General features: G+C 44.8%; 1 protein-coding gene across 3 annotated transcripts in view; it reads left to right on the plus strand.

The window, feature by feature from the left end:
* LOC131045312 (coatomer subunit zeta-1) overlaps positions 1-17,607 on the plus strand; it is a 155,119-nt gene that overhangs the window by 58,616 nt on the left and 78,896 nt on the right. For all 3 annotated transcript variants that reach the window (XM_057978881.2, XM_057978883.2, XM_057978880.2), the window contains one exon: positions 3,113-3,272. In XM_057978881.2, the coding sequence (XP_057834864.1) occupies positions 3,113-3,272 (160 nt within the window). The remainder of the gene's footprint in view (positions 1-3,112; positions 3,273-17,607) is intronic.

Raw genomic sequence — 17,607 nt, forward strand, 5'->3', positions numbered from 1 at the left:
CCTTCTCTTCAGATAAGCAGTTGGAACATTGTAATGTCCCCTTTCTAGCACACATTGTATGATGTTGTCGTTAGCCTATTTCTCCATAGTTTTGTAGGCTAACTAGGACATTTGAGGAATCTTGATGTATTTGGCCTAGGCAGTTTCAGTTGCAAGTGTTTTTGAGGTGTTTTGGGATACTTACTATTTATAGTAAGTGAGTTGGGCTAGGGTTGGATCATCAGTGATAGTATCATGTCAATGGAAAATGTTCAATATCGACTAGGGAATTTATTATCATTGATTTGATTTATTTATGCATTGATTGTAATATCCCAGTTATTTTTTTTTGTTTTTTAGGCCAACAATAATCATTTTTCAAACAGATAACCCGTTAAGGTTAGAAAGCATAAACTGAAACTTGCTGAAAAAAACAACCCTTCCACTTTTTGATCACCAAGTGCCCAATATGGGAAGGTGAGAGCATACGGTGAAGAGGGGATAGTTAGATCTCAAATTTGTTGAAAGAAGAAGTGGAATACAATATTGGCCGGCAAGCCAGCTCCTTCCGCTTATCCAGCAGGAAAACAAGAGACTTGGCGGTGAACCAGCCAAAAGGAACACACAAAGGCACAAATCACTCGACCGCGATATTTCAGCGGGAGGACTTAAATTACAAAACAATCTCAACTCAACCGCTTATGCAGCGGGAGGACCATTACAATTAGACATCACTCGACCACTTATGCAATGGGAGGACTGAATTACAGTTTACTTGAAAATAGGTGGCAAGCTAGCCTTTTCCACTTGTTAGCGGGGTGAGAGTTACAAGCCAGAATTGGTTAGTAGTACTACTACTTAACCTTACAATAATCAAAATAATGTGAGAAGAGAGTAACGCTGAACATCCAAATAAGAAACATGAAATTTCTGCTAACATCAAAAATCTGCAGGCTGGAATTACAAAACCAGCAGCCTATGGATTCACTAAAACGCTCATAACTCTCTCATTACTCACCCAATTCACCCCAAATCTGTTCTAAACATTTTCTATACCAGCTACAATGAAAACAAACCCAAAGAAAGCCATCAAAACCCCCATATTTATTTTGCATGCTTCCCAATGCATTCACTAAACCCCACGCCTAACTTGGGAAGTTCGATTTCCATTATAAAATTCCACACACAAAATAAGATGCTAAAAACTTACAAGATGCATTGCCAGTGGTAGGAAGGAAGGATGAGCCGGTACCCAGAATGATGGAATCGCATGGCCAAGAGGTATGAGCAAAATACACTTTCAGCAGCTCTGCGACCAGCAACCCAAAAACACTCCAATCTCACACAAAATACTCCACAATCTGCAACTCACTCACCAACAACACTAGAAATACATAGACATAGCTAGGTACTATCTTGCAAGTACGAAACTGAGACTTAGCTAGGAAGCCACACTTAGAAGCTCAGATTTTTCAATCGCCAATTCGGCAGCATAACGATGCAAATTCATAAGATGTCACAAAATGGAGCCCAAGGCTCTTATTTATAACTTCTAACTCCCCAAAACCAAATGCAAATGCTCACAAATTCGCCCAAATTCAACTTTTCCATTTGCATTTCCTTTACCCAAGGATGGCGCCATACTCAGACAAAGATCACGCCAAGTCAAGGACCACGACTTGACTTAGCAAACATGTGTGGTGAATAAAATAATATATCCATTATAAATTTGGCGTCCCTTTTCTAGACATAAAATTCACCTTGCACTTAGGAGATATTATGCTCCATTTCCAAAGCCAATAAATCAGTAGTAAAAATAATCAAATTAATTAAATATTAAACCTTAGGATAAGGAAATAATATTTAATTATATCACTTATGACTCCAATACTGATTATTGTCGAAACTAGGGTGAAGCTGAGCAAGGAAGACCACTGAACTGCTGCAGGATTAGGACCCTGCCCACTGCCAAAAATAGAAATATGCCATTCTGCCACTTACTAAAATTAGTAAGTCATGAACTACTGCTCCGAAAAGCAGGATCTTTGCAGCCAGTGACAGAGCATGGACAGCTCAGTAGGACAGTATCACCAAAATAGCCAACCCTTGACTTACTAAAAATAGTAAGCTATCGCCTCATCAAAGATTGAAACCCTATGTCTGCATTCCACATAGCTTACGGGTCTCAGGAATAGGCCATTGGACCACTGAAAGTACATCAATGAGAAGGGGACATTACATTGATAAAGTTAGATATGTTTTGGGATACTTACTATTATAGTAAGCCAGTTGGGCCAAGGTTGGATCATCAGTGATAGTATCATGTCAATGAAAATGTTCAATATCAATTGGGGAATTTATTATCATATTACAAACATTGCAAATAAATAAGGATGCACTTTTTGCACACTGGACTGACTCAAATCCAAAACATAAATAAGAAAATTAATGGTGATATTTTACACGGTACTTAACTCTGTACAACCCTATAACACCCACAAGCCCATATGTGCTCTGTATGGTCTAAGGGTAATTGTTATATATTGCTGCATATACCAAATTCTAATACAATCCTACTTATCTGCCAGGAATAAGTGCATTCGACAAACTTTCCATACTTATTAACCTTCTGTCCAATTTCTGTCCACTTAGTAACTGTTCTAAGAAGCCATCGTCATTTATTTGCACCATGTTTAGTTGATTAGATTACTGATATGGTATGCATATATCGACAATATTTTCAAGTAACTGAGTTTTTAGTTAGATTTTGTTAACGCACTAGCAGTAGAAATCTTCAAACTGCAATCTCTTCTTGGTGTACTTTTTCATTCCTGCCTGCAATATTTGCAACTCTATATTGATGGATCGAGGAAAATACACCTTCACTTGTTTGCTAAATGTCAAACCTTTACTAATTTGCAAAAATCACAAGCCTTTATGTATAGGTATTCCCTCAAATTCCTGTAAAAATCTTGATGAGATATTGAGGACACTGATTCATTCTTTTATTGTTCTTTGTCCTTGTATATCGTTTTCAAGCAATAAATTTGCTTAGTAATTTCAGATGATTTAGCATGGGAACAATTTACATTCAAGATCAATTTAAACTATACAAGCTATTTCTGTGATGCAGAAGTCCTGCCCAGTGGTTAAAAACATTTTGCTTCTGGATTCAGAAGGCAAACGAGTAGCAGTGAAGTATTATACTGATGACTGGGACATCCTTGCTAGCAAACTAGCATTTGAGAAGTCAATTTTTACAAAAACTCAACGATCTAATGCTCTTGCAGAAGGTTACATTCCTTTAAATTTTAATGTGCTTGCTAGTTCTGTTTTCTGATTGATGGTGTTTTCCTACCTTGTTTAGCTTAAGAATTAGTGTCTAATTTATGTTTTTTATGGCAATTGTTCAGTTCTACAACATGCAAATTGAAGGCATCAGACTGGGTTTATAATAGTCAACTGTTACAATGAAAGTCTTGATTTTCTTATCCTGAAACTAATTGATCAACTTCTCTTCGAAACAGAAAGTATTTATAATGAAAAGTCATTGAAGTTTTTGTTTGATCCCTGAATCAAGTTAAATATTTTTGTTTTGTAGTCTTGACTCTTAAGTATGTCTCAAGAAAAAAATGTAATCAATTGTTCTCTATCAACTTAATGTGTCTCACGAAATATTTTGCTTGAGCTTATCTATATAGGAAGCAAGACAGACAGGCACTTGGTAGGTTTTTATTTTACTTCTTTCTTATGAAATATGAGTGGATGTGATTGACCTGTCTGAGGTCCCTCCTAATAAATCATTTCTATTAAATGTAATTCTCCAAGGCTCCAAGGGCAATCAGTTCCCTTTTAACAAGATTGAATGGTTGTCATTATGATCCTTAGTTAAAATTATTTGCAAAGGGTAGATTCCTTTGCCAAATGATCCTCAGGTTGACAGGGACAGTCTATGACAAGTGATGACTCATGAAGGTTAAGAATGCCCAAGGATGAAGAAACTTGGAGTGTTCTCTGGATGATTGCTTGGGATTTTTCAGAATTGGTTATGAATATTATTTATGGAAATATATTTTACTTGTGATCTTCTACACTAGCTTCCTAAAATGTTCTTGCACACATGGCAAATATCATGATTGATCAAATTTGTCATTTTATATTGGCAGTTGTCATTTTGTCTGCCTTTGTTAGTTTTTAGGACTTGATGTCTTAAACGTTTTTCCCTTATTTTTGGGGTGTTGGTTCTAAGTGATATAGCTTCTATATCTTTGATAGGTTTTTGTTCAAGGAATTTTCAAAATCTCTGATTTGTTCCTACCTCGTTATGTTCAGTTGGGCAGTTTCTTCTCATATATATTGCTCATAACTGATTCTGCAAGATTACGTACCTCACTTGTATTAAGATACTTAGAACATTTCTTTAATCGGTTAACTTCATCTTGAATACTTCTATTGTTTATAATCTTTAGATGGCTTGAGTGTTTTGTTATATTCAGTTTCTTCTTCCTTCATGGAGCTTGTGGCATCAAGTCAATGTTGTCGGGAAATATGTATATCTTATGTTTTGATAGTAATGTTATTTGTTAGTCGTTAGTTAGCCGACGGGTAGGTAGTTGGAGTCGCGACGGTTGTGTCGCACCCCTTCGGCTGTTATATATTGTACTACCTGCGGGTATTGAAGGGTGGGATGTTTACGACAGATAATACTATGAACATTGGATACACTCTGAGTTATTAATCTTGTACTTGCATTGTTTGTTTCTGCATTACTTCTGTATTCCTTCTATTTACCCAGTGAGGCAAACATTTGGCGCCGTTGCCTAGACGTACTCGAGAAAGGAAGGAGCGGATGGCGCACGGACACGATGGGCCTACCCGTTGGTGAGATAAACCCAGAGGCCGACGACGCGCAAACAAAGCTCTATAACGGGGAAGACACTGTGACGAGGGAATTTTCAATCCTGCTCTAGGTAGCCATTGAGACCTACGTTCGAAGAGAGGCCACGGACGCTGAAATCCCACCAAGTGCCATGTGGACAGCACTAGAAGTTAGCCCGACAGTAAATCGATTGATGAACCACCTCCCTCGGTTGCTTGCACAGGCATCACTGGCACAACGAACTCGCCTGGAGGAGATTGCCCGGGAAGAGCGACGCCAACAAATCCTCCAACAGTACGAAGAAAGCAGCCGTCGAGAAGCGGAGCGGGATGGCACGAGGCCAAGCAGGAATTGAACCCTGAATCCCATAGGGATAAATGAACAGTCTATATTCAAATAAAGGTGTCATAATATTGATACAAGTTGTATCTGATGAAATGAATTAATAAAGGAGTGTTCTGGTTTTATGTGTTGTTATTTATGGAAATGTACGGGAATTGATGCCCAACCTATTAAACAAAGATAGAAATAAGAAAGCAGAAACAGACGAGTGGGAGGCCACGTAGAGGGCCTTGATATCGGTACAATGAGTAGAATGTAGACGGAGGCTGAGGCAACTTGCCAAAGGATGACCTGCCGAGGGGTTGCCTGAAGGGAACCAAGGAGGTGTCACGGAGGGTGCAGAAGCCGAGGGAAATTTCTACGCGTCGCCAGAACACCGTAGGGTGAGAAGCCACGAAGAGTTTCTGGAGGAAACAAGGTTACCGAGGAATCTAGTCGAAGAGACCCGGGATCAGTTTAGAAACTTATCCCTTACGCCACGAAGTGAGGATCACCAAAGGGAGATAGGAGTGGGCTCGGGTGAGAACGAAGGGGAGGACAACCGTACGGTTGTAGGTTGGACACACCGTACCCCCAGTCACCCACGTAGGATACACCATTGGCGCCAGAGGAAGCGGCGCAGGGGCACAAACACAGCCACAGCCACCTCCGGGGAGACGACCCCCATGGATGGCGGGCAAACAGAAGTTGCCCAAATTCAAGGGAGATGGCAAAGATGACCCCGTACGGTACTGCCGTACGTGTGAGACAATATGGTCAGCCAACGGGGTAGTTGACAAAGCGGATTGGGTGGTGTAGTTCCCTGCCACCCTGAGAGGGTTAGCCATTGATTGGTACTCTGATGTGGATAAAGCAAAGGTGGGAACATGGGATGACCTATAGAAAGATTTCGAGATGGAGTTTTGACTCCTTCGAGATGATAATGAGATCGTGGCGGAGATATTAAGCACAAAGCAGGGAAAGCACGAGACAGTGCGAACATACAACCGACAGTTAAAGGAGTTACTGGGGAAGATGGAGAACCAGCCGGCTGACGGAATAAAGAGATGGTTCGTGGAAGGGTTGCGGTCATCCGTGCGGAGAAAGATGAAAATTGTACCGCCCACTTCATACGATGTCGCATACAACCGTGCTATGGATTTGGAAAGTGAAGACAAAACATCGCGGAAGAAAAAGGACAAGTCCTCTGTAGAGGAGTCGTCCTCGGGAGAAAGTAGCAATGATGAATCATCAAGTAGGAAGGTGCAAGCTCTTCAAAAGGATATGCACCGTATGATGAAGGAATTTAAGAACATGAAAGGAAGCATGAGTAAAAACGAAGACGTGTGGTGCACGGAATGTAAGGAAGAAGGCCACACAAAAGGCACCTGCCCAAAAAAGGCATTCTGCAAAATTTGCCAAATGTTGGGACACGTCGTCAAAGAGTGTCCCTACAACATGAAAACAAAAGGGAACCAAGTATTCTTCATGCAAGAGCAACCCTCACTGTCCGCAGCAGCAGGCTTCGCCCAGCCACAAGCCGACGCCACTGCATCATCCGGTGGTTATAGAGGTAACCGAAGAGGAGGGAGAGGCAACAACAACAACAACAATCGGAGCAGAGTGCAGTATGATGCTAAGGGGCGGCCAATAATCCAATTTCGGGCTTGCAACCAATGGGGGCACTTCGCTTGGGAGTGCTAGAATACTGAAACCCCTCAGAGCCTGTGTAGATGGTGCGGCCCCGGTGATCACGATGACACACACTGTCCTAAGCAGGGGGTGAATCTGCTCAATATTGAGAAGAGGGACGAAGACAAAGAAGTGTTGGCAATCACTCGCGCGCAGGCGAAGAAGGCAACGTATCCTGACCCCCGCATAGAGAAGGAGAGACTGCGGGAGGCGAAGGCCGACATTGAACGGGAGATGGCGGCAGAAGGACGAAAGAACATGGAGATGATGAGTCCCTCAACCTGCCTGAAAGCAGAAAAGAATATCATTGGGCAAATCTTGCAGATGGAGGTGCCGATAAAGGTAAAAGACCTTCTAGACTCCATGCCACATTTGAGGACTGCCATCCTCAGCAATGTGCAAAGAACCGCACACACACCTTCGAGTGCACCACAGGTGGAGGTTCCCGTCAACCCTTCGACAAGTGCACCACAGGTGGAGGTTCTCGTCAGCCCTTTGACTGACCCGATGTTACTAGCCTTGAACAGTGGTAGACACCCAGCTGTGGTAGAAATGGGTATCCTTGGGACCATTCTGAAGGACACCATTGTGGATGGGGGTTCTGGGGTGAATGTACTACCAGAGGAGACATGGAAGAGGTTGGGGAAGCCCACCCTGTGGCCACCCACATTCAATCTGGTGGGAGCCGACCAACACGGCATCAAGCCACTTGGCCTATTGATGGCCCAGCAAGTGACAATTGGTACGCAACCATTCCTGTTAGATTTTGTGGTTATTCCCTTGAAAAAGAAAGGCTATGACGCCATCCTGGGGAGAGTGTGGTTGATCACCGCGAGGGTGAACCATAACTGGAAGAAAAATACACTCTCCGTGGAGAAGGGAGGGCGGAAATATATCATTGACCTACGAACCCAAGATGTTGGTGAAGAGCTCACCTCTTCCGACTCGGACTCAGAGGACTCTAATAAATGGAAATGGGGTTCCGACGAAAGCAAAGGCAAGAACGCGATGGAGCCAAACAGTGAAGGGGTACTCGAATTGGAGGAATGTTTTGAAGACGAGGTGTGCTCACTCAACGGGCTCTTCCATTGGCAAATGGAGGATTACGAACTTTTTCAATGCAACATGTTGTAGATAGAGGAGCCCGCCGATAAGGAGGTCTTCCCTTCGGAATACAGGGAATATAAGGAGGGGGAAGCCCAAGTGGACGAGGCACCCGCACATTAGTTCGAGAAAGACAAGCCAATTCAATTTGAAGAGTCCAAGCTGAAGGCAACAAACTTGGGAAAGGAGGAGGACCCACGAAATATATTAGTCGGGGATGACTGGGATCCCGTGCTGAAGGCAGTGGCCTTCAAAATATTCTTGGAGTTTAAAGACGTCTCCGCATGGACCTATAAATCCCTGAAGGGGGTACCTCTCGAACTGTGCGTGCATTGCATCCCGTTGGTACCTGAAGCCCAGCCTATACGAAAAAGACCGTACCAGATGAACTGCAACTACGCAGTGCGGGTGAACGAAGAGATAGAAAAAATGTTGGAGGCCGGTATCATTTTCAAAGTACAAACAAGCGAATTGGTGTCGCCCATAGTTATTTCATTAAAGGAGGAGGCTAACCAAATCCCGGATTTGTGTGGACTTCCAATGTCTCAATGCAGTTACGATTAAAAACCCTTTCCCAATCCCATTTACGGACAACATATTGGAGGAGGTGGCTGGCCATGAGATGTACTCGTTTATGGATGGATTCTCCGGATATAACCAGATCTCAATTGCCGAGGAAGATAAATTGAAGACCACCTTTGTGGTCGAAGATGGTGTCTATGCATACAACCGGATGCCATTTGGCCTATGCAATGCACCTGCAACATTCCAGTGAATTATACTACACATATTCGACAAGATGTCGGTAGGGAATTTTAAAGCCTTCCTCGATGACTGGTCCATCCATAGCGGGCAAGATACGCATTTGGTAGTGTTGTGACGTTTTCACACATCGCCCCATTGCAAATGGGGACCCCCTTTTTTTTAGGCCCTCCCGATTTTTTTGGCTTGCGTTTTTGTGGTCTTTTTGCAGCAGTTTCGTCAGTCTATCTGCTTTGCAAGTGTTTGGGGGTCATATTGATTAAATCTACTTTTTGTTTGAGCGAATTCGGCTAAGTCTAGGACTCGTTTTGTGAATTTTAGGGTTTTTGCCTTCTGTCCTAGATTTTAGAGGTTTTTGTTAGGGTTTCGGGAAAACTAAGCATACGACTGGAATCAGGACCCTTCAAGGGACCTCCCAGTAAAATTTGAGCCAAAACGGAGCAACTTTCTATTTTTAGAAAGTCCCTATTTTTTAGGGATTTTTTCGAGTCCTGGGATGTCGCCATTTTGCCAAAAATCAAACTTACTATTTTTAGTAATTTCTATTTTTAGTAAGTTTCTATTTATAGTAAGTCATTCCTGCGTCCTGTTTTAGGCTCCAACTCTGACATTTTGGAAAGTTTCTATTTCGGGAAAGTCTGTTTGTGGCAAGATCAAGCTAGCAGACAGCAAAGAATCAACATGCACAATCACTTCTAAATCTGGAAAGTTGAAAGCAGACAGGCACGGGTCTAAAATGGCTAAGTATGAGAATCATCCCTGAAGTGGAAGGCACAAAATTGTTCTGAGTCTGGAAAATCCACCTTCAAAATCCCAAAGTGGCATCTCAGCACAGACAGTGGTCAAAATTTGGCTAAGTTTGGATCTCCTATTCCAGAAGAGGAAAGCAAGCATGATCATCCAAGTCCAGAAATTCACATCAATCCACCAATGTCATCCTGATCCGAAAATGGCGTGAAATTTGACTAAGTCTGGAAATTTGGAAGATCTTCCAAAATCCAGAATTTGCATTATATATATCTTGACGAAGAGCCTGAAATAGTGGAAAAATCCACCTCTCCATGGACATCTCCAAAATGCGCCCAGGTATGGGCTAGGGCGCTGAAACCAAGACGTAATTCACAAGTGCAATTTTCCGCCTCTCCATGGACATCTCCAAAATGCGCCCAGGTATGGGCTAGGGCGCTAAAACCAAGAAGTAATTCACAAGTGCAATTTTCCGCCTCTCCATGGACATCTCCAAAATGCGCCCAGGTATGGGCTAGGGCGCTAAAACCAAGAAGTAATTCACAAGTGCAATAATCCACCTCTCCATGGACAAAGCCAAAATGCGCCCAGGTCTGGGCTGGAGCACTGAATCCAAGAAGTCATTCACAGAGAGAAAATTCATGAATCCTTGGCGTGGTAAAAAACATTTCGTCCAAGCAAAGAATTCAAAATTCTGCCTAAGGCACGAAATCCAAGGAGTCAAGGAGGAATAAAAAGAAGAATTCCCCTCGGGCGAATTTTTAGTTATGCTATTTTTAGACATCAAATCCCGGCCAAATATGGAAATTTTTATAGATTCAAAATCGGGGTGAAATTCTTCATCCAATGAACCTGGCTCCTAAATTTTAGGAGGATCCCCAAAAATAGGGATGTTGAAAAGGAGACATGTGAAAATTTGGCTAAGTGATGGAAATTCCTTCCTTCAGGACATAATTCCAGGAAAGGTAAAAAATTGACTAAGTGTTGGAAATTCCTTCCTTCGGGACAAAATTCCAAGCAAGGAAGAAATACACCCAAGGATGAATTGAACGTAAAATTTCTAAGGCAAGGAAGGAATCAGGGATGAATTGAACAAGAAATTTCCCCTCCAGGGAAAAAATTGAAAAATCCATTCTCGGGCATCAAATCACATCCAAATTTCAAAAGTTTTACAGATTTGGATTCGTAGGAGAATTTTCTCGCTCCTGGATCGTGGAACCCCAATTTGGAAATTTTCCTAAAAAATAGGAAATGTGCAGAATTGATAAAAAAAACCTTCTTCAAGCAAGGAAAGTTGAGGAGACTTCAAGAAAATTCTTCCTGAATCGAATTTTCCCTCCAACAATTCCAGATGTGCAGGAGCGGATATACGACGGCAGAGTCCATTTGCATGGCGAGGATCTATTGAACGCATGGCAGTATGGTGGCACATTCATTGCCGGAATATTTGACCAAATGGCAACCTGGTCATTGCATGTTGAATTTATGGCAGATTCCTTTTGCATGCAGCCGCCGCATGTGGAAATGATGGAGCATTTATGACATAATGGGGTGATTTTTGCATGGATGAATATTCAACGCATGTTGGGCGAATTTGAAGGAGGTGGTGCATTTAATGCGCAGTGGATGCTATTTTGGGTACTTTTGAATTTATTGTATATGGGCATGATGGGTTATTAATTGGAGATTCCCACCTTGTTGCATCATGTGTGGAGAATCTTTTAGGGAAAACCCTAATTAGGGTTTGCATGTAATCATGGCCCGAGGCCTATATAGAGGGGTGACCCCCTCATTTGTAAAGGAGGGAGCTTTGTATGAAATTGTTGCGATAAGTTTTTGAGAAAATAATAGTGAAACATTGTTCTCTGATGGTGTCCACTTAAATTATTTTTTCAAAGCTTGCATGGTTTCACCTTCCTCGCTTAGATTAGAAATAGTAAAGTGCTTTGATTTCAATGGAGAATGTAATGGTGTTTGATGAATTTCCATGGTTCATACTTTTTGCATCTTGCTGATTGTAAGTTGCAGTGTAAAGTTAGTTTGAGCCCCCTAAATTCGTGCTAAGTTCGATTGTGGATAGTCATTTGGATTGCACCGTGTTGGGTATTCAAATGTACTGTCTCGATATGAAAATCCTCCAACATCCTCAGAAGATTGCACCGGTTCTTGCGGAGTTGTAGTTTATCTTGGCGAAGCAGAGCTTGGTTTATTTGGAATTTGTCCACCAGAGCACTATTCATTGTTATCACTGCCCTTAGGAATAGATTTAGATCCTTCTGAACCCTTTCCCTTTTACTTTCAATTCATTCGAAGCAGCAGTATCGCAGAATTGCCATATCCGATGATGGAGTTCCAGCCACAACAAAGAAGTGAAAGAACGATGCACACGTAAGGCCCCTTGGATTACCAGCAATCACATCAACCAACTGAGTCACGTCCACGCATCGAAGGAACCTTGGAGTCGATTGTTTGAACTTCTTGCAATCTTAGCATGCAATCGTACTTTGATCAAGAGAGAGTGAAGTGACCGTTAGGCAACTTTATTCTGTGTTCGACGCTGTCATAAAAAACACGTCAACAGGTAGCCCTCAGAGAGTCCCTGGAGAGATGCCGAAGGGCAAGGTTGGCCCTTAATCCAAAAAATGTCGATTTATGGTACCACAAGGCAAATTGCTTGGGCACATTGTATGCAAAGCAGGTCTGAAGACGGACCTAGACAAAATACGGGTGATCGTGGAGATGGAGCCTCCTACGGATGTCACCGGGGTAAAGTCCTTCCTGGGCCATATCGGCTACTGTAGAAGGTTCATAAAAAACTTTGCACAAATATCCCACCCCTTGGACAAGCTTACTCACAAGGGTGAGCCGTACACCTGGGGGACCCTGGAGAGTGAAGCATTTGAGGAATTGAAGACGAGGCTGGTAGTTGCCCCCATCCTCGTGTACCCCAACTGGGACAGGGAGTTCCATGTCCATGTGGACGCTTCAAACTTTGCGATCGGTGCCAGACTGGCCCAAGTGGGAGATCACGGGTTGGATCATCCCGTCTATTTTGCCAGTAGACTGTTATCCAAAGCAGAGAAAAATTACAGCACAACAGAACGGGAGGCATTGGGGATGATCTATGCGTTACAAAAATTCAGACACTATCTGTTGGCAACACCGTTCACATTCTACGTAGACCATCAAGCCCTCATGTACTTGGTCAACAAGCTGATAATTCAGGGAAGGATTAGTCGATGGCTACTCTTGCTGCAAGAGTTTACGTTCACCATTATCGTGCGGCTTGGGAAAAGCCATGTGATAGCGGACCAATTATCACGCATAAAGTTAGGAGAACCAGCGGAAGGAGTGGACAATGATTTTCCAGATGCCCGCTGATTCCAAATTGCTGCATTGCCACCATGGTACACCGCCATCGGGGAGTATCTTTCTACTTCAGTCTTTCCGCCAGGCATGCTACCAGGAGAACGAAGGAAACTGGTTTTACAAAGTCGAACATTCCAACTGATCAATGGGCTGTTATATAAGATGGGACCGGATCAAATACTCAGAAGATGTGTGATGGAGGAGGAGGTGCCAGGAGTTCTCCGAGAGGCGCATGAAGAACCGGCGGGGGGACACATGGGACCGGATACTACTGCACGGAAGGTGCTACTCGCGGGCTTATGGTGGCCCACGCTATATAATGATGCCCGAGAATGGGTTGTTGGTTGCGACACGTGCCAAAGGGCTGGAAAACCATTGAAGCGGGACTTTATGCCGCTCAACCCCTCGCACGCGCAGGAATTATTTGAACAATGGGGGTTGGACTTTGTCGGACCACTCAAAGTCAGTCGTGCTAGGCGGTGCAGATACATCGTGGTAGCCACGAAATATTTGACTAAGTGGGTGGAAGTACAGGCCCTATCGGATAACTCGGCGGTGAGTACAACCAGATTTATTTATGAGCAAATCATCACTCGTTATGGCATCCCCATGCAGCTGACAAGTGACCGAGGGGGCCATTTTGTCAACCATGTTATTAAGTTGCTCACAACAGAATTTAAGATCTTCCAATCTCTGTCGAGCCCTTACTACCCTCGAGCCAACTGGCAGGCAGAGGCCACAGACAAGATCCTTGTAGGAGTCATTTATAAGTCGTGCGGGGTCGAAGGGGAAGATTGGGAAGAGAATTTACCCCCCGTGTTATGGGCTTACCGCATGACGTACAAAGTGACTACGGGACAAACGCCCTTCCAACTTATGTATGGGCATGAAGCAGTGGTGCCCGCCGAATTCATGGTACCGAGTCTTCGTATTGCAATAGAAAATAGACTCGGTGATATGGAGAGCCTGAGGGAACGACTTTATGCTCTGAATAAACTTGATCAGAAGCGGATGATGGCTCAGTGGGCAACCGAGACAACGCAGTAGAGGAGGAAGTTGTGGCATGATAAGCACCTAAAGCGAATGAAGTTCACCCCAGGACAACTCGTGTTGAAATATAATGGGCGAAACGAAATTAAACCTGGAAAATTTAAAGTGAGGTGGCTAGGACCTTACAAAGTTCGCGAAGTCGCAGCAAATGGATCGGCTCGGTTGTGGACATTGGACGACTGCGAAGTGACCGAAGCTGTGAATGGGTCCAAATTGAAGGTTTACCACGAATGGAGGGAACCTGGACCCTCCAATCAGGGTGTTTGATAGTATTATCAAAATTAAAAAAAAAAAAAAAACCGTACGATCCGTACGGCAAAAAAAGAAAAAAAGAAAAAAAAAAGAACGATGGTGGACCACCGTGCGGTAGCGACACCGACGGTGGGACCACCGTGCGGTAGCAACATCGACGGTGGGACCACCGTGCGGTGGAACCACCATGCGGTGGCACCATCGTGGGGTGGGACCACCATGCGGTGGATACCACCGCCCACGCATGCAATAAAACACGTAGCAGCCCCAAACGCAAACATAAAACGCACACACAACGCCCGACAACGCAGCGCGCAAGCACAGGGAAGGCATACACAGCCATCCAGGAGGTAGTTAAGGTGGTTACGCAACCGTACGGCTGTAACCAAGAAATCAGTTACAAGGGAAATTAATAGAGTCGGCTGGGAAACGGAGTTGGAAGAAGCAGTTGCAGGCTTCCTCCAGTAGCAGCCAGATGGATAGAAATACCAGGGTCTTGTCGTCAGGCGTGCGTGTTGTAGGCAGCACAATGGATGCCAACGCAAGTTAGAAGAAAAAGCAGAAAGCACCACAACCTGTCATAAGTGGGAAAAATACATTAACATCTCAGAATATCACCTTCGAGGGCCTGAATGGGTCGGAATGCCGGAAATGGTGGCAGGACACTCCCGACGATGATTTGGTGAAGCAGAACCTTCGTAAGGCAGAAGTGGAGTGGGCTATTCGAATGCCCGTGTTTCCTATCCGCGAGTATGAGGGTGCCCTACGGTTCATGGTGGACACCTTTGACAGACACACGCACAAGTACTTTTGAGTACCTCGGGAGGGATGTCACCATATCCTTCAGAGCAGTGGACTTTACCAGAGTATTTGGCATCCCAGGTAGACAGGGCAGGAAAATTGAGTTGAAGGCTAAGAAGATGAAGCGTGAGGAGAAGGAGTATTGGATTAAATTAGTATCCAAAAACTTGACGACAGCAAAGCTGGACAGCGTGGCTAATACCACGAAGGGATGAGGAATCCGTAAGACCTTTGTTGCAGAGGGCCACTGGCGATGCATAATGGATGTCATTAAGAGCAGGTTGATGGGATCTGGTAGGGCATCGGACATCGCCCTCCCTCAGATTATGCTCATGAACGGGCTTATGAACGGCATTGTGTACGATTGGGCTGTGTTGCTAGCAGAGCGAATGTATGAGTTCTTGACGATGCAGCATCGCACCTTCTATATGCCCCACTATGCCATAGGACTGTTCTTGGAGGCCACGCGGGAGGCAGTGCCGAAGGCAGAGTTGGAGGTACGGCCGCAGGGATCGTTGGCAGCAGGTGAGCCTCCTATCATGTATTGGAGACACCTTAACATTGGGCACTCTTCTGCGAAGCGGAAACGGATCGTAGATACGGCCTCCGGGGAACCTGATAGTGGGAGGAAGACTTCCAGTAGTACAGAGGATTCAGAAGCGAAGGATGAGGAGGATGATAGCAGCAGGGCGACGAAGGAGAGGATCCTTTTTGCCCCACCTTTGCTACCAATGGGCACACCTGTGATGTCATCTGGAGTGGGAGGCACCTTTATTCTGGCATTTGGGCAGCGCCGCACGCCATTTGCACTTGGCCTTATCTAGCAGCAGGTAGCATCACCCCCGCAGGATCAAGCACCACCTTCGGGACCGGCCCCGACCATCGAAGACATGGCGGAGTCATGTACAGATGGGTCGCCGCATCGAGTAGTAGTAGATGAGGAGCAGGGACTTTGAGATGTGGTTGATACAGAGCCTCAGGTGCGGTTGGATGTTGTTGGAGCTGAGGCAGTGGTGACCGTTTTTGCCTCCTTGTTGGAGCCCATGGCTATGGCAACACACACTCCGGTCGTAGAGATGCAGAGAGTCCAGTGGATCCCTAGTACAGACCCGTCGGTAGTGGCTATGGAGAGCTGGCTAACTCAGCGATTTCAGATGACAGTGGTACCACCCGTGGGAGCTGCTGTATTCTCACCTTGTCGAGAGACTCCAGCCGAGGTAGTAGACTTGGACGATTCATCAGGCGAGGCACATGTACTAGCAGTTGGGAACGAGGCAGGAGAGGTCGTCTTTGCAGTACAGGAATAGGGGGATGCTACACCTCTAGTGGTGGAGGAGGTACCTTCATACTAGTAGGATGCGACAGTATCGGTTCCGCCAGAGCCTTCTGAGTTACCCCTTGGTGCTCTTACACAGATGCCACTTCCATCACGGTCACAACCTTCGGAGCAGGAGGGGGAGGACATTAAGACCTATTTAGTTGACATGGTGACAAGGGGTAGACGAGTGGTGGCCACGGCCCAGATGCAAGCATTACATCAGGTCGTGGTGGAGTTAGAGCAAGTCCTACAGTTTATGCGGGTGGGCTGCCCGACAGCCTTTGCTACATGCTTTGAGTCTCAGGGATGGCCGACTACTCATACGGATGAGATGCTACAGGCTTGGAGTGTACGTGAGCCCATTGTGGAGAGTCGAGTGATGGCAGTCGTCCGAGAGATTGAGCAGGTCTACCGAGACGCCTACTATGCATTGAGGCGTACGCAGCATGAGTCTGCGGTTCGCGAGGTTGCTCGGGTCGAGTTGGAGAGGGATGTGGCCAGTCAGCAGGCCTCGTGGGCAGCAGAGAGGGCACAGTTGTTGGCGCAGCTTGAGATGGCCCGAACAGAGAAGGCTAAGGTGGAGACCCGCCTTTCGGCGAAGTAGAGTGTGAGGAGCCTCGTGTAGCAGGAGTTGGATGCAGTCACTACTGAGAGGAGCCTGTTGCAGATTCGATTGGTCTGTATGATGGAGACAATGGATACCAAAGAGGAGTTGCTGGAAGCCGCACATATGGTGAAGACGGCTTTGGAGAAAATGTTGGTGGCGGAGCGTGATGTGACTGCACGTACTCAGCAGGTTTATGAGCTCCGCGCTCGCTTGGCGGCCCAGACACCGGCATCTCAGCCTTCTACTTCAGGGACGCTTCCTCAACTCCCTCCTTAGTTTTGTCTTGGATGTATATTATGTATGGGTTGCATTGTCTCCATTTTTGTTGTTAGTCGACGGAGACGACTTCTTTTTGGGGGGGGAGGATGTTGTTGGGAAATATGTATATCTTATGTTTTGATAGTAATGCTATTTGTTAGTCGTTAGTTAGCCAACGGGTAGGTAGTTGGAGTTGCGACGGTTGTGTCGCACCCCTCCGGCTGTTATATATTGTAATACCTGCGGGTATTGAAGGGTGGGATGTTTACGACAGATAATACTATGAACATTGGATACACTCTGAGTTATTAATGGAAATCCTATTCTCGTATTTATCTTGTACTTGCATTGTTTATTTCTGCATTACTTTTGTATTCCTTCTGTTTACCCAGTGAGGCAAACAGTCAGCAAGGTGACATTTTTTTTAGTTCAAAGCCATATACTTATGAACTCCTCTTTTAGATATTG

Source organism: Cryptomeria japonica, chromosome 3 (genome assembly GCF_030272615.1).
Source record: "Cryptomeria japonica chromosome 3, Sugi_1.0, whole genome shotgun sequence".
Lineage (NCBI taxonomy): Eukaryota > Viridiplantae > Streptophyta > Pinopsida > Cupressales > Cupressaceae > Cryptomeria > Cryptomeria japonica.